The 26,656-nt window shown below is 49.8% G+C and overlaps 1 protein-coding gene and 1 non-coding gene across 4 annotated transcripts in view; one reads left to right on the top strand and one right to left on the bottom strand.

Moving 5' to 3' along the window:
- STARD3 (StAR related lipid transfer domain containing 3) overlaps positions 1 to 26,656 on the bottom strand; it is a 274,830-nt gene that overhangs the window by 122,273 nt on the left and 125,901 nt on the right. For all 3 annotated transcript variants that reach the window (XM_069634727.1, XM_069634728.1, XM_069634729.1), the window contains one exon: positions 3,689 to 3,766. In XM_069634727.1, the coding sequence (XP_069490828.1) occupies positions 3,689 to 3,766 (78 nt within the window). The remainder of the gene's footprint in view (positions 1 to 3,688; positions 3,767 to 26,656) is intronic.
- Positions 8,708 to 8,871, top strand: LOC138522209 (U1 spliceosomal RNA). Its single transcript, XR_011283298.1, has one exon. It is a non-coding gene; the product is annotated as a U1 spliceosomal RNA (small nuclear RNA).

Here is a 26,656-nt window from a genome sequence, read left to right as displayed (position 1 = left end):
TCATCACAAAGAATGCTACAACGTTGCGTGCTGCAGCGGTTCAGACCAGTATTTGGCCACCATGACTGCACAAACCTACCACAAGCTATGTAAAAGTTTTATGGCTACTAAGGGAGAAACTCAGAAGCCACCTCTCTAATCCAACTAGCAGAGGTTGAAACCAAAAGCTTCGCATGGAACTACCAATCTGATTTTTCGGATGTTCAATCGAGTAATTAACACAAATGTGCATAATGGACATCAGCTTATGGCCCAAGTCTAGTTTGGTATGGGTGAACTGTGAAACCAAATGTTCGAAGTGGTGTCCAGTTTACAGTTCACCAGTGATTTTTGAATTATTGGTCCGTTTGATTGACCAGATTCCAACCTCCACCCTGCCAGCTCCGACCAGAAGAAGCCTAGGATGGTGGCAATTCTGGAGGTATAGCCAAGGAGCCCTAGCCTTCCGCTGACCAGAGTTACCAGAACACTCCCCCGACTGGTTGCATGGTTAGGGGTCGTTTTGCTAGATACCAGGGTACAGCCCTTACACAAGTACCCATTCCGCAAAAAAAAAAAAAAAAAGAAGAAGATGATTGGGATGAAAAAGAGAACCATCCTCACAGCAGGAAACTGGATATGACTTTATAAAGAGTGGTCTTTCCCGTCTGCAAGTTCTGTGAGAAGCCCGAGGATATTCTCCCGAGTACCCCGAAAATCCCTTACTCAGGTTGCCAGGCAAGTGCTGGCACTCCCAGATCCCAACCCTGGGGGTGGACGAGCGAGGGAGGATCACCTGGATAGGGGAACCCAGAGTTGTGCTGGGGGAAATGCCCCAGGTGAGATGCAGTATTATACCGGGGAAGAAGCAGAGGACGAGATCCCCGAGACCTTTGTAGGTTGTACCACATCTGTCTCCCTTCCTCCCAATGAATCTCTTGCCCAGATCCAATGACACCTCAGTATATGACAAATCCCCTAGGAACTCAAACCCTGTTGCACTTGGAAACTCTTTCCCAGAACCCCTACTTCCCGGTGTCCTACCCGAATACTCCCAGTCGCTCTCCTCCACATCCCTTTACATATTTTCCATACTCCCAATCTGCTTTGACAAAACATCACCACCCGCCCGCCCCCCCCCCATTTATTTCACAACACCCTCACAAACTGGCCCTTCTGAATTCACCTTCCCAGTAGGAAACTGTACCGCCCCCTTTTGCTGACACAAACACTCTTACATCACGAAAGACAACAGACTAAAACTAGCACCGTTTACCCGACATGTCACAATACAAGGGTAAGGCAAAGTCAGGCGATTGACCAGACCCCACCCACACACACACCTGACAGCCCTTTCCCTTCACCACAGCGATAAAAGGTGGAGCATGAGGGCACACTGCGAGCAAGGAAGACCGCACAACAAGACAGCTATCCAAGTACAGCAGTTCAAGAGGAGGAGAAAGGTGGCGAGAACTGAAAGGGCGACACAGAGGAGCGACCTTGCCCTTTCCGACCCAGACCCGCAAAGCCTCTGTGAAAGGAATCATAAGATCGCGAACAATAGCCAGTGTGTGTTGCAGCAGATGTCAACGGTACTCAAAACCCTCCTACACCGATAAGCAGGACAGGGAGAGAGGCTTGTTACCATGGTACCATCCTTGACCCCCACATACAAGAACATCCAGGCGGTTCATCACAGCGGTGAGTCGAGGGGAGAACCGATCAGAAACCGAACTGTTAAAGGAAAGTCGCAAAGGGAAATCAAAGAATGGTTAACTCTACTGGGGAAAACCAGCTACAGAAGGGGCCGACACTACGTGGATGCTCACTTGAGAGACTGCTTAATTCCCCTACTGTTGAAAGTACAGAAACTAGAAGGCTGTGAGAGCCTCAAAGAAAATGTCACATACAGGGGTCTAAGCAAAACCCCTTGTACAGTCGAAAGTCTTTGACCGGCATGTAACTGGAAAGCTAAGGGAGATTAATTCCTGCATAGTAAGAAAGGAGAAGGAACTGTGTGGTTGGCAAGACTGAACCCTGAATCAGGGATGCCGACAAAAAGGGGCAAAGCACGATGTCCCAACAAACATTGTGTTGACAAAAGTGAACCAGACGGAGGGATGTCCCCAGTGGATTGTTTAAAAAGACATTAAGACTTCTGAACACGAAAGGTGAGAATATGATGAAATAAAAGCCATAGTGAACCTGACGGATGGAGGCAAACAATAGAGAATGGTCTGAACCCAGAACAGGGGGATCCAGGGGTGAAAAGCCATCACCCGACAACATGTGAATGTAACAGATGAAATATCTTGGAATGCAGGCCATAGTGAATCAGACAGAGGGAGGCTGACATTCGAGAAGGGTCTGAGCCGGAAGAGGGGAACAGGAGGTGAAGAATCATCACCGTAAGTACAATCAGAAAGGATCTTTTCTTTTGTTATTTTGAACATTAGGCCCTCGGGAGCAAGAGCCACCACACCAAAGGTCCTAATATCACTAGGAACTTTTGTGGATCTGAACCCGGAAGAGGGGGATCCAGGGGTGAAAAGTCCTAACCCAAAGCGCACACACACAGAAAGGAACTGTTTGTTATTTTGAACACATCAGGTCCTCGGAGGGTAGATACTTATGTAGAAAAGAGACGCAACCACTGAAGATCCTGATACTTGAGAATGGAACAGTACCGTGCTCAAAACATGGGGGAAGGGAGACCACCCCCCACCCCCAGCTACCACTTCCTGACTTATCTGTGAACACTTTTCTTTCTTGTGCATCCTATCCCACACTCTGTTTAGTTGTAAGGATTGGCAATAGTTTTTTTGTTGTTGATTATAGGCCCTTTTATTTGACAAGATGCCACTAGGACTGCATTATTATTTGATGATCGTAGCTTGCTCCCATCTTAGATTCAGGTTTAGACTAGGTGTTTTTCCAATCTACCTATACAGTTTAATAAACACCCTGGAACTGTGATTACTTGTGTCTCTTCACTGTTCCTACCATGAGTTTCTTACCGTTCCCACCCTACTTTTTCAAACAGACAAGCCCAAAGAGATCCTTGTGGACGCAAGCTTATAGGGGGGTGCAATTTCACCGAGTGGCCAGGGAATTTGATTTTGGAGCGCTGATGTCATCCCAGTGCCGGGGGACTGGCTAGAATAGGAGTAGACGATTCAGGGTGATGCCAAGCAGCAAAGCTTGGCTTATGCAGGTGTCCTTACTGTCTTGAAGCCAGAGTAATGGTCTTGCTGCATGATCACGGACAGTCAGCCAACAGATACGGTTACCAAGTGAAATTGGTCCTATGTGATAAACTCGCCTACAATGTGGCATTTTGTAGGTGACTAAAACTGGAAACAGTGAAATCCATTCATTGGTGCTTGGGCCTTGGATTGATGAAGCACAGCTACAAAAATAGAGCAAGTGAAGCCAGAGCTGTGTGCAGCATCAACAGCATAACACCCTGTATTTTGGTCTGTGGGCAGCGCCATCTGTACTACTGAATGATCTTAATAGATATGGCAGCATCAAGCCACATCATGCTGCCCGAGCTTTTTTCCAGCAGTCACCAATTTGACACAGTCACCCTTTGGAGCAAACCCTGCCTGAACACCCTGTCAACTCTGAACACCTTAAGCATTGATTGAGGAGGTGCCCATGAACCCCTCTGCAGTCAGATAGCCATGATACAATAAGGAGTACTTACCGCTATCACCCACCAGTGCTGGAGCCTCAACACTGCGTAACCCAGCAGCAACACAGCAAAACGAAAGAAGGCCAAAACCTAGAGAGAAAACAAAAAGTGCTTTGGATTAGTTCATATCATTACTGTGTGCTTCCTGATCCTTTGTTTACATTTCTGATTGGTTAAGGATTAGTTCATATATGTTGCACCTCACACAGCTGGTAGCCTTTGTGATTGTATGACATTCATTACTTACCGTAATAGCATTTCTGATTATTTTATCTGCTTAGATTCACATGCTGTGCATATAGTCCGACAACCAGTGGTAACCGCAGAGTATTGCATCTCGTCTTTCGGGGACCGAAAGGGGACGTCGGCATAGGCGTGTCTGTAACACTATCCCTAACATGACGTGTAGTGTACCCAAAATCCCACACGCGCCAAGGTCCCACTGATTGTGTTTTTTCTGCCATGAGGGAGCCCAAGACTATAGTGAGTGAGTACATAAAGAGTGAACATTGTAAGACGTCTATGTACCTTCCACGCCAAGCGGGGAGGAAAGGAGGGCGCATGTGAATCTAAGCTGATACAATCATCAGAAATGCTATTACGGTAAGTAATGCAGGTCTTCTGATGCTTGTTAATCTGCTTAGAATCACATGCTGTGCATAGACCAGCGAGCAGTACCCGGAGTTGGAGGTGGGTTGTGAGAAGGAAAAGTAGAGAAAAGATGTCTTAGTACTGCTTGTCCCACCTGAGAATCAGACCTAGAATGAGTGTCTAGGCAACAGTGTTTTGGAAAGGTGTGCAGAGAACTCCAGGTTGCCGCTTTGCAAATGTACTCTAGGGGGAACATTTGCAATGAATGCTATGGATGCCCCAGTGCCTCGAGTAGAGGGTGCTCTAGGCTTGAAGGGTAGTTCTCTCTTAGCAAGAGAGAAACAGTGTGATGCATTTGACAATCCACCTTGATATAGCTGACTTAGAGACAGGATCTCCTTCCCTAGCAGCTGCACGGAAACGAAAAATTGGTTTGTTTTCCTCAGTGGTTTAGTTTTCTCCAGGTAGAACATGACTGCCCTGCGCACATCTAGTGTGTGTAGGCTTTTTTCGGCCATGCTAGTGGGATTCTGGAAAAAGGTAGGTAGTTCAATCGACTGGTTCACATGGAACCTCAATATGAATTTAGGCACAAATCTGGGGTGCGGGCGCAGAACTAACTTATCCTTGTGGACTGTGACAAAGGGGTCTAGAACAGAAAGTGCCTTTAGTTCCCCTAACCCTTCTGATAGAAGTGATAGCCAATAGGAAGGCTGTTTTAAAAGACAGGTCTTTTAGACTTGCTTTATGCATAGGCTCAAAGGGAGCTCGCATGAGCCTGGTCAAAACCACATTTAGGTCCCACCCAGGAGCTGGGTGAGAAATGGGAGGATAAATTCTCTTAACCCCCTTCCATAAAGGCTTTAATCACCGGTATCTTCCACCACAACACCTTTTGTGTGATGTGGTGTAGGCGGACAGTGCAGCCAGATGAACCTTTAGGGAATTGAAGACTAACCCAGTGTCCAACAGATGGGTTAGGTACAGCACAATGCGTATGGGTGAGCAATCGATGGGATTGACACCCCTGGAATTACACTAGATGACAAAACGTTTCCATTTGCTGGCATAGCAATAACGTGTATTCGATTTTATAGCTTCCGAGTATTTCCATGCACCTTTGAGGGAGCTGTAGGTGTCCAAACTATGACCTCAGGAGCCAAGCTGCTCCTGAGTTGCAAACAGGTCGATCTCTGGGAAGCCCCATTCTGCAAAGACGTTGCACACAAGGTCTTCGTGCAGACGCCATTCGTATTCTTCGGGAAGAGGAAAATCTCTGAGCAAGTCTGCCAGAAGATAGAGTTCCCCTGGAATGTGTTGGGACAACAGAAACATCTTGTGTCCGAGAGCCCATATCCAAAATGTTTTGGGACAGCTTGGATAGCCCTGGTGAGTGGCTTGTCCACCCCCCCCCCCCCCCCCCGTTTGTTCAGGTAATACATTGCTGTAGTGCTGTCCCTTAGAATCAGCACGGTCTTCCCTTGCAGTTGCATCTGAAAGGCCTTCAATGCCTTAAACACCGCTAATAGCGCCAGTAAATTTATATGGTTGGACGCTACCCGAGGGGACCACACTCCATGTGCTGTCTGCTGAAGCAGGTGAGGGGGGGGGCCCCCCCCACCCCGTGAGAGATGAGTCCGTCGTGAGAGTGGCTTCCACTGCAGAGGTGGTGAAGGTCTTCCCCTTCAAGAGGTTTTCTCTTGACCACCACTGCAGAGAGAGAACGAGGGCTGGCGAGACAACTACCAGATCCTCCCATTGTCCGCTGGCCTGACACCACTGGCTGTTGAGCCACTCTTGCATCGGACGCATGCGCAGTGGTGCATGTGGAACCAAGTATATGCACAACTCCATCATTCCTAGCAAGCGCATGGCTTTGCGAACCGTCACCGCCCAATGGGCTACATATTGAGGGATCTGGAAAAGCATGTTCTGAACCCTCTCGTTGGAGGGGAAGACAAGGCAGTCTTCTGTCCGAATTAGAGCTGCCAGAAATGTGTTTTATTTGACTGGGTACTAGACTGGATTTCTTTTCGTTGATTGAGAAACCCAGACTGAAAAGATCTACTGTTTTTTGGGTGTTCAAAAGACATGTGTTGTAAAAGTCCCCAGTGATGAGCCAGTCGTTGAGGTAAGGGTAAACTGGGACGGAAAGTCTGCGCAGGTGTGCTGCAGCCACTGCCAGGACTTTGGTAAACACCCTTGGTGCCGAGGCGATGCCGAAGGGGAGTACCTTGAATTGGTAATGCCCGTCCTCTACCATGAACCTTAGATATTTCCTGTGCACTGGCAACACTGAAATATGAAAGTATGCATCTTTCATATCAATATTGCCATGTAGTGCCCGTTTTTCAGTAGTGGGATCACATCTTGTAGTGTTTCCATGCAAAACTTCTGGGGTTTTATGAACTTGTTCGCTGGGCGCAGGTCTAGAACAGGGCGCATGGTGAGGTCCTTTTTGGGTGCAAGGAAGTACACTGAATACCCACCCTAGTTTACCTGAAGAATAGGGACGGCTTCTATGGCGTCCTTTCCCAGCAGCGCTTCCACCTCTTGATTCAGGATCTGAAGATGGTCCGGTGAAAGGCACCGTGAGCGCGGCGGTCTGAACTGTGGAGGTTGGGCGAATTCCACGCAGTACCCGTGGGCGACCGTCTTTATTACCCACTGGCAATGTTCCCTGTAAGGTGCGCGCCTGTGCGGCCGCGCACCTTTTGATTGTGAGCCGCGCATAGTGCTTATTTTGCCGCGCACTGCAATCATCATTTTGTGATTTTTTTTTTTTTTTTTTTTTTTTTTCCCCAGCCCGCGGCCAGGAAGTCAAGTCGGACTCCTGGGGTGAAATGATTATTTATTTATTTTTATTTTTTTCATCCCGCGGCCGGGAAGTCAAGTCAGACTCCTGGGGGCTGGGCCGCCTGGGGCTGGGTTGGGCAGGGCAGGAGCCAGGAGGCACTCTGCAGTGTCTGCACACAATTCATCATCATAGCAAGTTAACACTAGATGTTGTTACCTTGCTTTGATGATTGCATCATGCATGCATCATAACTTATGATGCATGCAGATGCATGTGTAGCAAGCAGGCAGCATCATTCAAAATGGTGGGCGGGCCACCGGCGGCCGTGGGGGGCCGGTGCCGTGTGGTGCTCGGCCCGCGCTCTGCTCGGGCCGGCCGAGTTCAACGTTTACTTTGATCTGTGGAGGGAGGCGGCAGGCGGCTGAAGCAATTGCACACACTAAAGCAATTGTAACACCTGCCGCCTCCCTCCGAGTCCTGACCCTGGGGGGGCAGCCTGCCTGCAGGGCTGAGCTGGGGCCCAGTGACATTGCACACTAGTTGCTTCAACTTTGGAGGAAGTAACAACAAATTTGTTGTTGCACTTCTTTACAAAGTTGAAACAACTTCCACTTGTGCCTGGGGGAAGAACAAGCCAATGAAAATTCGTGTCCACCCAGACTCAGTGCCGCCAGGTCCATCACGGCGTGACGCACGTGACTGATGCTATTGGGCCTCTGACCCACCCTGGCCCTGGCTGGGCATGATTTATTGGGGTGCACCAGTGGACCTCAGTCACCAGTCACACCACCAGCCAGCCCAGCCCACACACAGGACAGCCACACTGAGGAGGACCACCAGGCGAGGCGACGACGACCCAGGCCACAGTCAGCAGCCAACAGTCAGCCTGCCACTGTGCTACAAGGTAAGGAGGAGATGACTCTCGTCTTATAAAAGGGTTTGGCAAAAAACGCTATGGTGTGTTTCCCCATGGACGTCACCCAGCCGCACCCTCCCCCCCCACCCATGTGCGCCCCATGCTATGAGGTGCCCCGGTAGTTCTTGAAGCCACCCTGCCTGTTTTCGCGCCCAGGCCCTCCAACCTGAAGAAGGCCCAGCCAGCAGCTCCTGGGGATTTATGGGGGGGGGGGGGGTCTGGCTACAGCAGCTCCTGGGGATTTATGAGGGAGGGGGGTCTGGCTACCGGCTGCCGCCGGCCCCGTCCAAGCACCGATTGGGCCTTGCCTTCACGGCGTTGCCGTGTCCTGATGGGGGGCACCCCACCCGAGACGCTCTATTTAAGCGGGGTGACCTGTCGGCTCAGGAGGGCCATGGACCCTCCTGGGGCTGACGGGCCAGTGGGCCCACTGCACCAGGCCTGCTCACTATCCGACTGTGCCTGCTGGCTGGCGGCCAGGTCCGAATTTATGCAAATCTCGGGCCGAGCAGGGCCTGATGGGAGAAATGAACTGTGCTACAATGTGCCTCTTCTGCTGGGCTCTGCCTGCCGGAGCTTCTCCCTGCCTGTGGGGCAGGCAGCTCTGCAGACGCTCAGGGCTTCTGGGAGGGCTGGGTCTGGGTCAGTGCCGGCCTTCTCACCCTCGCTTAGCGGGGCTTCCAGAACAGGCCCCGCCGCCCAACCCCTGCCCTCTTGCTCGCAACTCATACTTACCTGGCAGGGGAGCATCTGTGATCAGAAAGGCAGAGCTCCCCGGGTGAGGCTCATCCATTGCACATCGGATTTGCTGACTCCTGCGATGTCCCCAAATGCAGGGTACTCGACTGCATTATTTCTAGTAGTGGGGGACTGCGTTCGCGATATCCCCTGATTTATTGGTAAAAGAAAGAAAAAGTTTAGTGTGCGAGTCAGCTGGTTTACACACAGAGCCCCTGGTCTTGCAGCAGAGTTTCTTTTGCTGTAGTCAAGAGGGCCAGCCCCGAGCAGCTCAGGGGTCCAGCCCTGATGCATTGGTGAAAGAAAGAAAAAGTCACTGGGACCCTTATTGGCCCATGTGGGCCAGTTTGATGAGTTAATTTACTCTGCTGTGACTAGTAGTTTTGACCAGTGTTGCTGAATAAATATTCTTTAAAATGTACAATTTGCACGTCACTTTATCAAAAAGCTCCCCTGGGTACTACTCAAACAGTATCACAAAAGGAATGAAAAGCTATTTGCAAGTGCGAGCCACTTTTTCTTTGGTGCCTGAGACAATTACATGGCCCAGTCTGACCCCGGATGATGCTAGCCTTTGTTGCTGTGTGCAGTTCGGAAGCACCGACCCCACAGTGTCTTTGTTGAGGGCATAGGGGCATTGGTATCCCGAAAGGGACCAGGGCAGGGAGTGGACAGGTGGTGATGTTGTGTAAGTTGGCTGTAGAGGCGTTGTCTGGAGTGTTGTAATGTAACAGACACATGAACCCTCAATATGTTGAATTGGGCATATGTGTAGAAGAGATAGAGCCATCCCGTGCTTGCCACACGATTGTTCTCCACCCGACCTGGTGTGTGGAAGGTCAGTACTCCATGGTGCGACAAGTAAAAACCTTGTAGAATTAAATCCAGTTGCAAATAAATACACAGTGGGCCTCAAATGGGCAGAGTATTGTAGAATGAACACCTCTTTTCTCCACTGCTACACATATGGAGATCACATGATCTACAAGTTACGTTACAACAGACCTTATGTTTAAACACTGGCAGTCACATGACATTCACAAATGGCATTGGTGAGGTGAGTGGTGACAATCATCTGAGATTACATGATTACATGATTCAGTGCTTTTTATTTAACTGTCAGAGTGCAATGTCCATTCATATCCCGCCTTCTATTAAGCCGTCTTTGTCATTAATCATGTTCATGTACTGTTTATTTCATTAAACCAAGAGAAAGCATTTCCTTTATATTCCATACATTTAGTGAATGGAGAAGCTAATGCTGTGCCAATATTAATTTGTGAGGCAGAATCTGTGTTCCACTACAAGAACCCCTCTGTTCTTGTACCAACCCATCATAAAACGAAAGATCTTGGTTTAGAGATGTAAAAGGACACAATTTCAGAAGAGCTAAAGTCTTGGGAGGAGAATAGAGCACCCAAATGTCCCTTGAAGTAGAGCTTGTTGTGCTGCAAATTCGCATTCCTCGCTTGCACACTGTGGAATCTGATCACTAAGCTTTGCTCACTGGTATGGCGCTGCGCCGCCGCTGCGCCGACGACCACCCCCGGTCTGGCAGCGCATCACTCAGTTGCGCACATGACTGAAAAACAGCCCGCACACAACTATTCTTTGGCGCACACAGCCCAAAAAAATTAGAGGGAACATTGCCCACTGGTCTGAAGTTATCCCCTCCCATGCCGTGAGGAAAAATGTTAATCGCGCCCCCCTGCCCCTGACCGGGCTGACATGGGAGGGGATCTGGGGGTCATTTTTGACCAGCGGCTGCGGCTCCTCTAGGATTGGGACCTCTACCTCTGCTGGGTAACTGACCACCCCTTGAAGGGTAGAATGCGGGGCTTCCTGAATTTTGTCCTGTGTTGAAATTCCCCATGCCATAGTTGTTCTGACCCGAACGGGAATGCCCTCGAAAGGACCACCGAGAGTGGTTACTTCTCTGGGGGGGAAGGGGGATGGTGGGAGGGGGAGGTTTTTGTGTCATCCTTTGCAGAGACTTAAGAGTCTCATGCTCCTTCTTGGCCGTTTCCAAGGTATTACCCAAATTGTTCGAACACAATTGTTCGAATTACCGAATTGACAGAAAGTCGAGGGTCCGAATTGACCTTTGCACTATATATAACAATTGACCTTCACAATTCGGTCAATTGTGCAAAGTTCAATTGTAATTCGAACAATTGTAGTTCGAACAATTTGTATACATCCGTTTCCAATGCCCCTTCAATCGCTTTCCGGAAGAGGTTAGATTCCGCAATAGGCTTATTGATGAGACGCCTGCGTTTCAGGTTAAAGTACGCAGCCGAGTGTGTCTTTTTAGTAGGGTCCCTAGGGCCAGAGACCTGCCGGCTGTTTCGACGGTGTCAAGGGTGTTTTAATCACATTCTTGTTCACTTGTCTTCCCTCGATTATAATAGCGAGAAGTTTGGCTCTGACGGGTTCTGGAACCTCTTTGAGGCCTTCCTGGAGCAGATTCCACTGAGCGTCAGCATAGCGTGCCAATAGTGTGGTATTATTTGCTATCCCTATAGTGTATGCGGCCGCCAAGGTAACTCGTTTGCCTAGAGCATACAGTCTCTTGGATTCCTTGTCCGGAGGTGCCTCCTCATGGCAAGGGGTACCCCTGCCCTTTTCTGGGTAGCAGTTACTACCAGCGAGTCGGGGATGCCGTGCCCTTTAATGTATAGAGGGTCGGATGGAGACGGGCGAAACTATTTTTCGACTCTTGGGTTCACTGCCCGGGTTTCAGCTGGTGATACCAAGGAGGGGGCCAACCTTCTCCTGATGAAATTAAGGAGGGGAATGGCTTTGCTAGATGAAGGTTTTTCGTTAAGTATATCCTCTAAAAAACCTGTTCAGGCACTGCGTCGAGATCTGAAAATGTTGAGCTGCCTTTTTCAACATAGAGTTGAAGGCCATCTGGTCATCAACTGGCGAGGCCCGACGAGCCAGAGTGGAGTCCAAACACAATAAATCAGTATCTTGATCTTGATGTGGCAGTGTCCATGGGTCCGTTCCCTCCTGCTGGGTTTCTTCCCAATTGTCTGTGGTACCCTGCTGTTCCTCCTCATAATTTTGTAGAAATGAAGCTTTTTCCTCTTCATTGTAAATGTCCCTATAGGAGTCCAAGTGGACAATATCTTCATGTTGGATTGGGACAGAAGGCTGATCTTCTTGATAGTGAGAAGGAAATTGAGGGTTAGGCTCTCCACGAGACCTTTTCGGGGATGGATGATCAGAAAAACTGATAATTCTCTCCAGCCGGTCCATACACCCTTCGAATTTCTCTAGTCCATTTAGAGGACCCAGACGGCCCTACGGGAGGAAAAACGTCGTTTTCCACCCTACAGCGTCGAAAAGAGTCTCTTAGGGTGTCGGAAAGAGGGGTCCCAAACCGCATCTGAAGATTTTTCCGCGGCTTGTCCCATGATTTTAGGCAGAACCGGGAAAAGTCCCACCGCCGCTGATGCAGTCTTCGATAATCGCCAAATCAGCGTGAGGTAACTGCTCCGATGGTCTATCGATAGGTAATTTACCTTCCGAGGCATTAGAGGGCCTAGCGGTTGGTTTTTCGATTAGCGGCCTAGTCGCAACATTCGGGCCTACCACGGCCTTTGGGACCGTCGCAATGTCGGATTTCCACGCTTCGACGTGTGAAGTTTTTGGAGTAGCACCCTTACTTGATTAACATTTTTAAATTGCCCAGTCGCAAAATGCTTTTGCGGATGCAGGGAAGTCTTTGGATCTGCGCAATCCAAGGAAACCATCCAAATTTTCGGCAGCCCTGTTGGCGCTCTCACCTTTTTCGACGAGGACATTAAAACCGGCTTAGGGGTTGTATGCTTAGTGTGATGCGTATGTACGCCCGTCGCCGGGTGTTGGCCCTGCAGCGTGACCAGAGTCAGGCCATAAAGGGTCAGGGACGGGCATGGCGGATCTAGAAGTGTCTGCCTCGAGGTCTATTACATCTGCAACGAATGTTTGGTCATCTGAGGTGCCCCCGCCACTCTCAGTGGGTGTGGCGGTGGGGGTTCCACCCGCGACATACCGTACGCGGCCCGCCGCTTTACAAGGCGCTCCTTAAGGGTCTTAGGCCGAAGGAGTTTGCAGGCCGCACACTGCTTTTTGTCGTGCTCTAGGGGGAGACAGGCGTTGCACGTCCCGTGTTTGTCCTTCCAAGGATATCTGACCCTACACTTAGGGCAGAACCTAAAAGGAGTCCTTTCCATAACCAAAGGGGAAGATGACGAGACCAAAAGGGTAAATAGGGGAAAGGAGGAAAGACATACCGAAAATATGGCCACCCCGACCCCACTCTCCCTACTGTAAAGGTCGGCCAAAGGGCCCGACCACGTGGAACGTCCGGCCGCCAGAACTTAGGCGCCGAAATCCACTGCCGTAGACAAATCCCCCGCAGTCTTCGTCAAAGATGTTCTTGTGACTGAAGTGACTTAATGGGGAATAACCAACAAGTCGGTATAGAAGATAAACAATGTCTCTTTTGAAAGAGTTCAGCTATAGGGCAACCAGTTGTCTGGGCAGAAAAAAACAATCTGAGGGATCTCGGCGCGTGAGGGATTTTGGGTACATGTCACGTTAGGGATAGTGTTACAGACACGCCTATGCCGCCGTCCCCTTTCGGTCCCCGAAAGACAAGATGCAATACTCTGCGGTTACCACTGGATGTTGGACTATATGCACTGCATGTGATTCTAAGCAGATTAACAAGCATCAGAATTATTACCACCATCCAGTGAATGAGCCATTATGCGACTGAGTGGTGTGGCTGCATGTTAAGTGATAATGCGCCCCAAGGGTTCTGAGTGAGCCAGTTGGATCCTGGATGCAATGGTGTGTCCCATAGGTTTACCCTTCAGTGTAACCAGTGATCTATCTATTATGATGCTGCAGCGGAACCTCGAAAGCAGAGGCCGTCAAACCTAAAGAGACGCACATACATTAGATTGCAGGTAACAAATGGTGATGTGTTGAATAACATTGTCCAGTTCCAACCAATTAGTAGATTACATGTGACAGAATTATTGTGATTGTTAAACATTTAACTTATATGCAATAAGGTTATTTGTGGTGACAATTAGAATGTCCCATTACTCAAAACATTTTAGTGGCTTATGCATGTCTGGCACCGAATGTGGTTTAAGGTGTGAATGATTCACTGTGTATGGAGTTTATTGGCATGGCTTTTATGCAGTTGTATGCTTTCTTGCAATGCAAATCAAAATTAGACGTGTACATTAATATAGGATTGATTCTATTTCTAGAAATTGTGGATCATGTTAAATACATTTTGATACTTTCTTAAATAACGTCCTCGGGACATTTTGTCAGCATTCTCTGATCTAAAACACTTGAGCAATTTAAGGACCATCCATTTTTATAAATTAAAAAAGGGTAATTGTATTAATTAGAAGACCGTAGGATTTGGGTTTGAACAGAAACATTCTGGAAAAACGCCATGCGTTTCCTACTTAACGTCCATGGGAAGCGTTAAATAAAAGGACCCAAGCGCATGGAAGGCTACGGAAAGGGGGATGGGGGTTCTCTTTCCAACTGTGCGTCTTAGTTCAGAAAGCAAAGCTGGATTTGCAAGTCGGGGTAGAGCAGTATCTAGCCTAGCATGCAACTGGGGCGCAGATGCCAAAGATACCTGGGGTGTTGGAAAAAGTCACCCTGACATGCTGGACGCGGGCAATGCTCGCATAGGTGCCAAAATATCCAACGCAGGCTGCCTGGGGGGTTGGTGGGGGGGGGGGGGAATGAGTGGGGCACAGGATCTAGATTCAAGAAGGATATCTGCAGTCAACATAACCAGGTGGTGTGGAGAGTGGCGGGGCGTTGAGTAAATTTGCAGATGCTGGAGGAACTCCAGGGTCTCAGCGGTTGCTTACTTATCACAGGTGCCCTCCATAAAGCTTGATCTGAAGTAGGATAATTGTGGGAGAAAAGAACAGTCAGGGACACTTGCAGCTAGAGAAGCTCCAGGTGGTTGCTGGGGCAGGCTGTGCAGCTTGTTCAATGGCTGCGGATGTAAGCAACCTTTAGCTGCATGGAACAAGTCTACTACGCTCTTCAACAGGCCGCTAAAATGATCTAGCCCAATTCTAATTCTCATACCCACCCCCCCGCGCTTATGAACAAGGACACACAATGCCATGCTCTGCTTGTTAGGGAGAATTCTCTTATAAGGCTAATTTCCCAAACCTAGTGAGTCCCCCAGCAGCTTTGCTGGATTTTTGGGGTTTCTTTTTTTCTCCTGCTAAGAGTGAGAGACTATTTTCCTCCCACTCTTAGGCACGATTTGAGGTATGTCTTTGACTTATTGTGTGCTTATGGGCTATGGGGTCTTTTACTCCATAGGGTATCATCTGTTTTATTTTATGTGTTACACAGCACCCTCAGTGCAGTAACACAGGGGTGTCATAGTGACCCCCAAACAGACTCCATACCCTGGGACTGACCGTCTCCCAGGGCATGTAAAGTCACCATTGGCTTTACTAGTCCAAAATTGTGAACAGAACCAGTACAAACCATCATATTGTGGAAGTACTGGAAGGGGTTAATTAGATTGCCCCTGGGTCTGTTTCCAAGGGGGCACTGTCCAGTCCCCCCCTTGTTGAGTTTCTGGCTGGTAGCAGTGGTTACAATGCGAAATATTCCACCAGAATATTTCCTATGGGATTTTCCCATTGATTTTAAACGCACCACTTTTTTGGTGCAATGTTAAAGATACCGCCGGTTTATTTATTTAATATAAAATCACCGGTTGGGTCTTTTCGCCAGAACTCTTTTCCAAAATGGCATTTGTGTCCGTCTCTGTAACTCCAACCAAGGTCGGGCCCTTTGTTCCACTTTTTGGCGGGTTTCTCCACAGAAGCCCTCCAACTGGTGCCACTCTGTCTGGGTTCCACAGGATGTGTGGGTGGGGGAATTGGCACCCTGGACTGCAATGCCTTAGCAACTCAAGTCGCATTCTGTTCCGATTGGCCCAGTGGTGAGCCGCCCGGCTCACCACTTCGCATGTATGAGTGACAGCTAGGCTGTTGAATGGGGGTTTTTCTGCATAAAAGCAGGGCTTTTGGGACTGGAACTTCAGAAGACGCCACAGGACCCAAGAAATCCGAAGAGGGGAGAAGCTGAGCCATCTGCAATGACGACACCACCGGTGGAGCCCTGTTGCAACGACCTCACCACTTTCCCGACGACGAGAAGATCTTCTGCTGCAAGAGTCTTCTCCCTTTGAGCTGGTGGGGACAACCAGTTCACCATTCGCCTTCCAGGACGTCCTTTGGTCGAATCGCCCGTGCCAAGCGCCCCGGCAGCTGGATAGCCAAGCTTCACCACTGTGACCGCAAATAAAAGGAACGCACCTTTTAACCGAACAAACTCCACGGCTGGTCTCTTCCCTGGGCAGTGCAACGACTCCAAGTTTCCTCCTCGATGAGATCTTCTCCTTCCCTGGTCGAAACCACGAACTGCACCCGCTGCCAGGAACAACTGCAACAGCTGGAGCTTCCTCACTCTTTAAGGTACTGTGTTCCACCTGGCCTCCCTTTCTGCGGATTGCTAAAGGTGACCCTTAAATCCTTGGCTTTCCAACTGGGTTGGCCCCAGACCTTCTAACTATCTTTCGCATCAAACCAACCTCCTTTGAACATTTCTGCAAAGACTTGAGTGCTTTTTAAACTGTGTGATCTTGGGCACATTTCGCCTTGCTCCATTTAAAGTGGGCCTTGCCTATGAACTTTGGCTCTACAGTAGACTCTGCCTTCACTAACTTGCTGTGGTCTTAGAAAAGTGTTGGGAACTGTTTTATTTTCATGACCTGCATTTTTCTCTCCCTTTAACTTAATTATTGGAGTGCCATCTAAGTTACGCACTCAATGCCATGCTCTGCTGCACATGGATTCAAGGTGCTTCAGGTTTAATAGCAAGGTAGATCCATGTTACATGTAAGTTAGCAGATAGGGTCACTGGTCCAGTGAAAGCTTCCAGGAGGCTGGCTTTGTCAAGCATGCAGAACACAATTTAAGCTAGGAAGGCCTTAAAGCCATGCTCTTTCTTGGAGAGACAGATAGTTCCAGATCTTTTAAGGGCAAACCGCACAGATGTGTTGTAGAGTGCTCTTCCAATTGGCATTATATAAGGAATTTTGTCCGAGTGACAAGTCTACCTGATTAGCCACTATTAAAAAGGTCCCTAGCTTAAGGAGTCACGCTCTGCTTTTTCAGCACTATCGCATCGGAAGCCAGCAGTGGCCGCTGGGTAGCTTCATGGTCGAAGTACCCATTCCAGTGCAGCTCACGTCTGCCGGTGGGATCTAAGTGTCACCTCAACATGGTGGGCTGGGGCCAAACAAGACCCACCATAACACTCCTGGCTGGAGTGGATTTACTGCATAGAAGAACATTATTTCAGTGGCGAGAATGGGGATTCAGCAAAACACTGCTGTCAAACAGGTTCTAGGATCCATGTTCTGTCAGTCAGGCCGATCACCAAGGTCACTGCATCCGCTGAGCCGCATTTTTGTGGCAATACCTTTAAAAACTAACAGCACTGGGACAAAATAAGAACCAAGATGGAGTGCTCACTAAAATTCAACAGCCCAGCGTCAGCTCGTCTTAGTCAGGGAAACTACAAGTCGCACTTAACCACTGTTATATCCGCCCTACGTCCCGCAGCGCGGTGACGTAGGGCAGCTTAATAAAAGCCCCGCCCCCTCGAGTGGGGGGCAGTTCCGGGCAAAGCGAAACCAGCGTGTGCGTGTGTTCCTTTTCAGCGCTCCTGCCCAGGCCGCGCTTCAGCCCACGCGGCCTCCTGGACCGGAGCCAGCCCCTTCGTGCTGGGCCTCCGGAGAACACAACAATGGCGACGAGGTGAGCGAGCATCCACGCGCTCCACCACGACTTTGCACGCGGAAGCCACACGGACGCTCCGTGTGAATTTTTGGACACCCGGTGGGGGTCCCCACGGTCACGTGACCCCCAAAAAAACAAAAAATTTTTTTTTCTTCATTCCCCTCCCACACCTCATCCTCAGGGGGTGAAAAAAAAAAATTTTTTTTTTCTGCTCTTCTCGTGTCATCACCTGCAAAACGTCTCCTGCATGGAACACAGGCCACGAAGCGTCAATCCATCGGAGTACAAGTGCCGGTAGGACACTGCCCTAACACAGGGCGCGCACGAACCCAGAAGGCAGTGAATCGGTGATCAGGCGAACGCCACACCATGGCGACTGGGTCATCGACCCCTGGACCCTCCACACCGTCCAGGATGGCGGCAAACCTGTCTATGGCGTCACCACCGCCTCGCACGCAGGGGAGTTCGTCGACGTTGATCCAACCATTCGACCCATTCACAGACCCATCGTCCAGTGGGCCCAGATGGCAGCTATGGCTACAGAAGTTTGAGATGGCCATGGAATGTAAGGACGTCACGTCATCCAGAAAAATGAAAGCTCATCTACTCCTCAGTGTGGGCGACGAGGTGCTGCGCATCTTTAACTCTTTGGATGTGGGTGACGGCCAAGATGCATACCGGAGTGCGAAGGACGCTCTAACAGCACACTTTCTCCCGCAACTAAATCCAGACTATGAGACTTTTATCTTTTGCACAACCATCCAGGCCCCCGATGAGACTCTCGACGCCTACCACACGAGGCTGAGGAAGCTGGCCATGTCGTGTGAGTTTACGAACACTGAAAGGGAGATCAGGAGGCAAATCATAAATGGAATCCACTCGGAGAAGCTGAGGCGTCTCGTGCTCAGTGAAAAGGGCATCCCTCTACAACGCATCCTGGAACTGGGTCGACAGAGGGAGCTTGCCCACTCCAGGGCCGCCAACATGGAAGTGACCCTACAAAAACTCCAGCCGTCATGTTCCACAGCGATGGTTGCTCAAATCACGGACAGACAATCAACGAGGAGCGAAAGTGGCAGCGGCTACACCCAGAACAGGGGGCAGCCTCGAGCACCAGGACCAACCGAATGTGGATGGTGTGGCGGTCAAAGGCACGGAAGGCGAAACTGCCCGGCGCAAGGCACCACGTGCGGAGCATGCGGCAGGAAGGATCACTACGCGAAAGTGTGCAGATCTGTGAACACGCCACTGCAGCCTCCACAAGGATCCCAGGAAAAAGGGTCATCGAAAAAAAAGAAACAAGCCAGCGCGAGGAGGGTAGCGGTAGTCAACTCCTCGACAGAAGAAGAAGGGGATGACCTCTCAGCCCTACGACAAACAGCAGGCACTGAGAACGAAGGAAAGGGCCGAAAGGTGTAAACCAAGGGCCAGCAGCGTCGAAAAGAACCGCCAGGCGACGAAAATGCATGGTCAACATACAAGGCCAGGACATACAAATGACCATTGACACGGGGGCCTCGGTAAACGTCATGCCAACCACCGTTTTTCAAACCCTCGCACCACGACCCGAGCTAAAATCCACAGACACTCGGTTGTTTGCCTACGGCAGTCGGAAACCTCTACCAGTCATCGGGAGGTTCCGCACCACTCTTGGGCATGGCGAACAGAAATTATGGTCGAAGATCTATGTTGTCAAGGCGGGAATTGAAAGCCTGCTGAGCGGTGATGCGGCTGAAGACCTGGGCGTGGTCAAATTCATATGCCACGTTGACGACACATCCGAGGTTGAGAACTTCCTCAGGCAACACCCCAAGCTACAAAGGGGGATAGGCTGTCTCAAAGGAAAGACCATCAAACTACATATTGATCAATCAGTGCAACCACGTGCTGTAAGACACCGAAGGACACCCTTCCACATGAGGGAACAAGTTGAGAAGGAGCTAAGGTCGCTCGAAGCCGCTGGTATTATTGAAGAAGTCACGGGACCAACACCGTGGGTTTCCCCGATGGTAGTCACCCGGAAGCCCAAACAGCCAGGAAAAGTTCGGATCTGCATTGACATGCGCCTGCCCAATGCTGCCATCAAAAGAGAGCGACACATAACGCCTACAATTGACGAAATCATCACTGACCTCACTGGATCGTGTGTGTTCTCGAAGGTAGACCTAAAGGCGGGGTACCACCAGCTGAAGCTACACAGAGAGTCGCGCTATATCACCACGTTCTCAACCCACCTAGGTCTGAGGAGGTACAAGCGCCTGAGTTTCGGCATATCGTCGGCCGCGGAGGTGTTTCAACAGACCATCCAGGAGGTCATCAGAGGCATACCAGGGGTATTGAACGTGAGCGATGACATCCTAATACATGCACCGGACACCAAGGAACACATCATGAGACTCAAGACACTACTGGGCAGGCTGGAAAGCGCCGGACTCACAATCCATCGAGAGAAGTGCGAATTCCTAAAACCGGAAATAACTTTTTTTGGATACAGGTTCGACCGCACCGGCATATCACCTGATCCCCAGAAAGTGGCGGACATACAAGCTGCCAGCCCCCCCACGACTCCCACCGAGGTGCGCAGTTTCCTGGGAATGGCCACCTACTGTGGCAGATTCATTCGGAACTTAGCAACCCTATCCGAACCGCTGCGGGAACTAACAAAGGCCAGCACCAAATGGGACTGGGGGCCCGAATGCCAGCAAGCCTTTGAGAGCATAAAAGACTCCCTGTCGACGGATACCAAGATGGCCTACTACGACACGGACCTCACGACCGAACTATTTGTGGATGCCAGCCCTGTCGGACTTGGAGCAATCCTGATGCAGGTCACGAAGGAGGGTACCAACAGGTCAATTGCATATGCATCCAGGGCGCTCACAGCAACGGAACAAAGGTACTCCCATATAGAAAAGGAGGCCATCGCCGTTCTATGGGGGTGTCGACACTTCCACATGTACCTATACGGGCGTAAGTTCACGGCGATCACCGACCACAAGCCCCTACTACCAATCTTCATTGGGTCATCGGCACACCCACCAGCCAGAATCACCAAGTGGTTACTACACCTCCAGCAATATGATTTCGAACTTGTCTACCAACCGGGCAGTGGCAACCCCGCGGACTTCCTGTCGAGACACCCACGTCCAGCCACCCAGCAGGAAGTGCTAGTCGCCGAAGAAACGGAGGAGCACATTTGTCAAGTAGTCCACACCATGAGGCCCAAGGCAATAAACATTGAGGACATTGCAACAGAAACCCAGAATGACCCCTGTTGCGATCTGGTAAAAGATGCCATCATGTCAGGCAACTGGAAAGACTTCATGTCGCACACACGCAACAGAACCGAGGGGGCCAAGGAGTTCCTAGCAGGCATGTTCACGGTTCGGCAAGACCTCTCAATCACGGAGGGAGGGCTCCTGCTAAGGGGTGACCGCATCATCATACCCCCGAGGCTGCAGGACAGGATAGTGGCTCTAGCGCATGAAGGACACCAAGGGCTGGCAAGAACAAAGGCACGGATCAGACACAGGGTATGGTTCCCTCACATCGACGATCGTGTTGAGGACCTAGTGAACACATGTCTACCCTGCCAAATAACGAGTGGACCACCTGACCCAGAACCGATCCTATCGGCCGAGCGTGGCCGAGCACGATGGGAAGCCATCAGCATTGACTTTTGCAAAATCAGAGAGGGTCTACATCTACTGGTGGCAATCGATGACCACTCACGCTATCCAGAGGTCGAGATAGTGGAGTCCACCGCCGCGGAAGTGGTCATCCCGGCAATAGAAAAGATGTTTGCCACCCATGGCCTGCCCACGACCATTAAAAGTGACAATGGACCCCCATTCACAGGGGAGGAATTCAGGTCATACCTACAGGAACTGGGCATTAAATATCACCACATCATGCCAAGGTGGCCACAAGCGAATGGGGACGTCGAGCGATTCATGAGGACCATCAACAAGGTACTCCGAGTATCAAAGGCAAACGCCAGCCCGTGGAGGGTCGACCTATTCCGGTTCCTAAGGAACTATCGGGTCACCCCCCACAGTACCACGGGCATACCACCTGCTGACCTTATGTTCGGAACTATCATCAACTCGTCGATCCCCCATCATCCAAGCAGAACCCCTGACGACGTCGACCATGCACGCGTGGAAACGAGGAGAACACGGGCCAATGCTCACATGAGCACCAAGAGAAGAGCAAGGCCCTCAAACCACAGAGTGGGCGACCAAGTCATCATGTTGCGAAATCCCACGAAATCCAAGTTAGACACCAGGTATGAGGAACTGCCATGGACTATCAGCAACCGGCGTGGGACCATGATAACTGTCACACGGGGAGGTCGGGAAGTAACAAGGAACGCCTCCTGGTTCAAGCCCGTGCCCCAGCACCTCTGGACGGACTGCGAGGGGCCTCACGACGACAACGAGCAACAAGGCAGCGACGTGCCGGCGCCAGACCCCGAGGAGGAACACACAGGGGATTGCAGCTGGCAATCACCGAGACTGCCCGGCAGTGAGGACACATGCAGCGAAGGTGAGCAGACTTACGAACCGAGCGGGGACAGCCCTCACGCGAAGCGGTACAGTCTGAGAAAGACCACGAGACGGCTGAATGACTATGTATGCTAAGCCAACAGCAATGGCAGGAGTTTATAGTTGAGCATATTGCTTATGTTTGTTTTGTTAGGTTATTTTGAAATAAAGGAGGAATGTTATATCCGCCCTACGTCCCGCAGCGCGGTGACGTAGGGCAGCTTAATAAAAGCCCCGCCCCCTCGAGTGGGGGGCAGTTCCGGGCAAAGCGAAACCAGCGTGTGCGTGTGTTCCTTTTCAGCGCTCCTGCCCAGGCCGCGCTTCAGCCCACGCGGCCTCCTGGACCGGAGCCAGCCCCTTCGTGCTGGGCCTCCGGAGAACACAACAACCACTAAGCCCTCTGCAACCCTGCATTCAGGATATGCAGTTCACACGACTGCAAGGGCCAGCCAGTAACTCATGGGCAAGACGTTTGGAGGCCACAGGTCCCAGCTGCGAGAAACTTGCAGTGCCCCCCCCCCTCTTTGCATTGTGTTCCCTTTTAACTTCCGACTTGCCTTACACTGTGGGCCCTGAACCAGAGACGGCCAGGATGGCAATCCCAATGTGCATCTTCAAGGCCATCAGTAAATGTCCACCTTTTGCCATAGGCAATTGCCCTTGATTGACTGGATTGATGCAGACTGCATTGGTTGGGGCAATACTACCATTATCTAGGGTCACGCCTCTTGTACATGGGTTAATGCCCACTGGCCACACCCACTAGAAATTCAGTTGTCCCCATGAGCCAGACTGGGATTTCCGAAAATAAAGCCTGAGTGGGCGTAAAGGCAACAGGCCCTACTACAGGAAGCAGAGCATCGCAAAATAAGGAGTTCCTCGGTCTGCCTCCCATAGCTGCAGCCACATAACCACTGATGACCGATGACATGAGGCGCCTGTGCTTTTATCCACAAAGTTTGAATGGGGTGCACTGTGCCTCCTACCAGGACCGTTGCGCTAAAATAAATGCACCAATTTGATTTTGGCTGCAAACAAACTTGTCAAGTCTAATAAGTTCCAGATTTACAAGAGGCTATTCACCAGCACTTTACTACACTAGGGAAAACCGGGACCTTGAATCATCTTTTTGGAATGGGTTTCCTGAAGATGTCCCCTTTATTCCCAAAAGGGATAGCCTGCTCTTTCCCATGTGGTGACCGAAGCAACGACTCAGGGGCAGCAGGGGTTTCATTTTCTGTTGCACAATAGCCAGTAACTATACACATGCATCAGCCACCGACCAGTCGCTCCAAGTTGCAGATTCAAGCCAAGAGGTCAGCAAGCCTATAGTCTGGGGGATAGCCAGCTCAGAGCACCGGTGCATCAGCTGGCACAAGAATTGTTCCACTGCACCAAGTACTCTGGGTTAGGACTATGGAATACTGGTAAGAGACCCTGCTTTCTCTGCCTGCGATTTCAACTATGCACCCGCCCCCTAAACAGACCTCTCCAATGGAGAGGACAAATGTTGGTTCCCTGCAGAATAATCAAATCAGTATTCACAGGACTGCCGTCACCCCCTGTGCATCTCAAAGGATGCACCAATTAGTACCTGGACTGCAACCTTTAAGCTACACCTGGACTCCCTTCTACGCAAGGAGAATTGCCAGTGCCAAAGAAAGTGGTCTCTTGGTTCCTCAATGGAGTTTCCCCACTAACCAGAAGGTTTACCACTACCGACACAAACCAGGGAGAGCAGAAACAGCAAGGTTGAGCACCCAGATGTTCCAAGGTCCAGGAAAATCGCCAATGAAGCGTAGAGAATTTAAGTAGTCTCCCAGGATGTTTACATTTTATCTATTTTCAGGCGTGCATGCAAACTTTTTAAATTAGCTACCTCTTTTTATTTAAACATTTCTAAAGACCAGGTCTTACCAACTGTAACGTTCTTTTGACTGGATGTTCCTCCCACGTATTCCTGATCTATGATATTAATTTCCAGCTTGCTGGCCGCAGAATTCTTTTTCAGTAGTGAGATCCCTTCAGGGAGCGTAGGCTGCAACTACAAGGGAAGTTTCACTGCGGGGAAGGATGGGAGGGGCGATAAGGAATACGTGGGAGGAACATCCAGTCGAAAGAACGTTACAGCAGGGAATACCGACAGATGTGACTTATTACATGTAAATTCAATGATAGAACCAGGGAAATCCCCCATTGCCATATGTTTAGAGAACATTATCCATTATAAATATATAAACCCCAAAGCCGCCACCCCAAAGTAAACCCTTTTCCTTCTTGGCACTGTATCTATTCTTCCTATTGCTAACATATTGATTTTGTGTCAGGCACGTGTGGTTTATGGAATGGCATTAAAAACTGCTCCAACTGAAACTACTTGGCAGACGGCAGATCCATCAGTGTAAGACCAAGTCTGCGCAGCACTTGCTTACTGCAGCCTTTACAAATCAGATTGAAAAGCACACTTAACGGTATGAACGGTATAAACAATGTGACGGTTATTATTGTTCAATTAAGTGGTTCACGGTATCTTTAACGGTATACCGTTACATCCCTAGTTGGGGGGGGGTCTTTTCCTGCCAATTTATAGCATTCTAGCATAGTTAAAATTTTCTATCTTGAGATGGTTTGTGCCTAGTTTATGTCCTGCATACCCCACAAACAATGGGTCTGCTTGCCTAAGTCTTGCAAGTCTGCCAATGTAGAAACTCAAAGCATGCTTTGGATCAAGTCAAGGCAATCTTTCCTCCTCTTTCCTAGGATGAGGAGGAGGGTAGAATGAAGGTAATGTTATTTTCTGCATAATATGAAATTCTGACACAACCTTTGGGAGGAAATTAGTCTTCACTTGAAGAACTACTTTATCGTTCTGGAAGATCGTATGTGGAGGTTTGCAAGATAAAGCTTGTAGTGCGCTCACTCTTCGGGTAGAAGTTATAGCCGCTAGGAAAACTGTTTTGAGAGTGAGAAATCTTAATGGGCAGAAATGGAGGGGTTCAAAGGGAGTGCCCATTAGACATTTTAGAACCTAGATTTAAGTCCCACAGTGGAACTTGAGGAGGGTAGACATTAGTCAACCCTTTCAGAAATTGAATGACTAAAAAGGCATCTTAAAATATGAGCCGTGCGTTTGAAAATTGATAGCGCAGCGAGATAACCCTTAATTGTGCCGACCTGTAGCCCTAAATTTGCTAAGTATAGTAGGAAAGAATCATGTCGGAATGTTGCATTTAAAAAAAAAAAAAAGTCAATATTCCCATCTCTACAACAGCAGCAGAATTTGTTCCAACGGCAGCAGTAAGCGATTTGGTTGCTGGCCTTCTGGCCAAAAGCAACACCTCCATTATGTCATCGAGGAGAGCCAAATCTTTGTATCTCAGCCTTTCAGAAACCATGCGTTCCGATATCCGGATGGAGAACCTGACCCTCCTCTCGTGAGAGAAGATCCTCTCTTTGTGGAAGACAAATCAGAGGACAGATGGACATGTCTAGAAGATCCGGGTACCATGTCCTCCTGGCCCAGTCCGGGGCAATCATGGTTTTCCGGACTCTTCTCGACCTCCATATTACATGAGGAATGATTGGGACTGGAGGAAACACGTATAGAAGTGGAAACTCCCAGTCCACCACAAACACATCTCCTAGAGCTTCTCTCGGGGGAAATTCCCTGGAGCAGTACTGTTCGCATTTCCTGTTGAGACTCATTGCAAACAGATCCACCTGAGGGGTTCCCCAAAGGGTGAAGATCTCTTGAAGGACTTCCTGAGCTAGTTCCCACTTGTGAATTGCGACCATTGGGTCCTTAGAGCCCACTGGAAAGACCTCATTCTCAGGCGAGCCTGACACTAGAAAAATGCAGGAGGCCATGAGACCGAGCAACCTCAAAAAGTCAAAGGCTAGCAGATGGCCATTTTGAAATCTTGTCACCATCTGTAGAATATCTTGAGCCCTCACCTCTGGTGGCGAGGCTTTTCCCAGGGACGTGTTCAGGACTGTTACAATAAACTGGAGTTTCTGTGATGTATCATATGGGACTTCTTGAAGTTGAGGGAGAAGCTCAGCTTGTGGAGGGAGTGGCAAACATAATCCAGATGATCTGAAGCTTGCTCCGGGGACACTGCTCTGATTAACCAGTCGTCCAGGTAGGGGTAGATATGATCGCTCCCCTCCCGAGACCTGCTGGCACAACCACCATTAGCTTGGTGAAAACCATCGTTGGGAGGTCAGCCCAAATGGCAGAACCCGAAATTGATAGTGAGCTGCCAATGGTGAACCGGAGGTACTTTCTGCGCTTGAGATGGATTGGCACATGAGTGTAAGCATCCTGAAGGTCCAGATACCAACCAATCCTGAAGTTGGAGGGCCTGAAGGATCTGAGAAAGGGTTACCATCTTGAACTTGTCTTTCCCGAGGAATTTGTTCAATTTCTCCCCCCCCCCCCCCCCCCCCCCCAAGTCCAAGATGGGCCTCTCATTCCTCCATCCTTAGTACCAACCCTTGTTCCTCTCCGCTACAGGTACC

The sequence above is a fragment of the Ambystoma mexicanum genome, chromosome 13, assembly GCF_040938575.1.
Source record: "Ambystoma mexicanum isolate Mex_15411 chromosome 13, UKY_AmexF1_1, whole genome shotgun sequence".
Classification (NCBI taxonomy): Eukaryota; Metazoa; Chordata; class Amphibia; order Caudata; family Ambystomatidae; genus Ambystoma; species Ambystoma mexicanum.
This window is presented reverse-complemented; position numbering and strand designations above follow the sequence as displayed.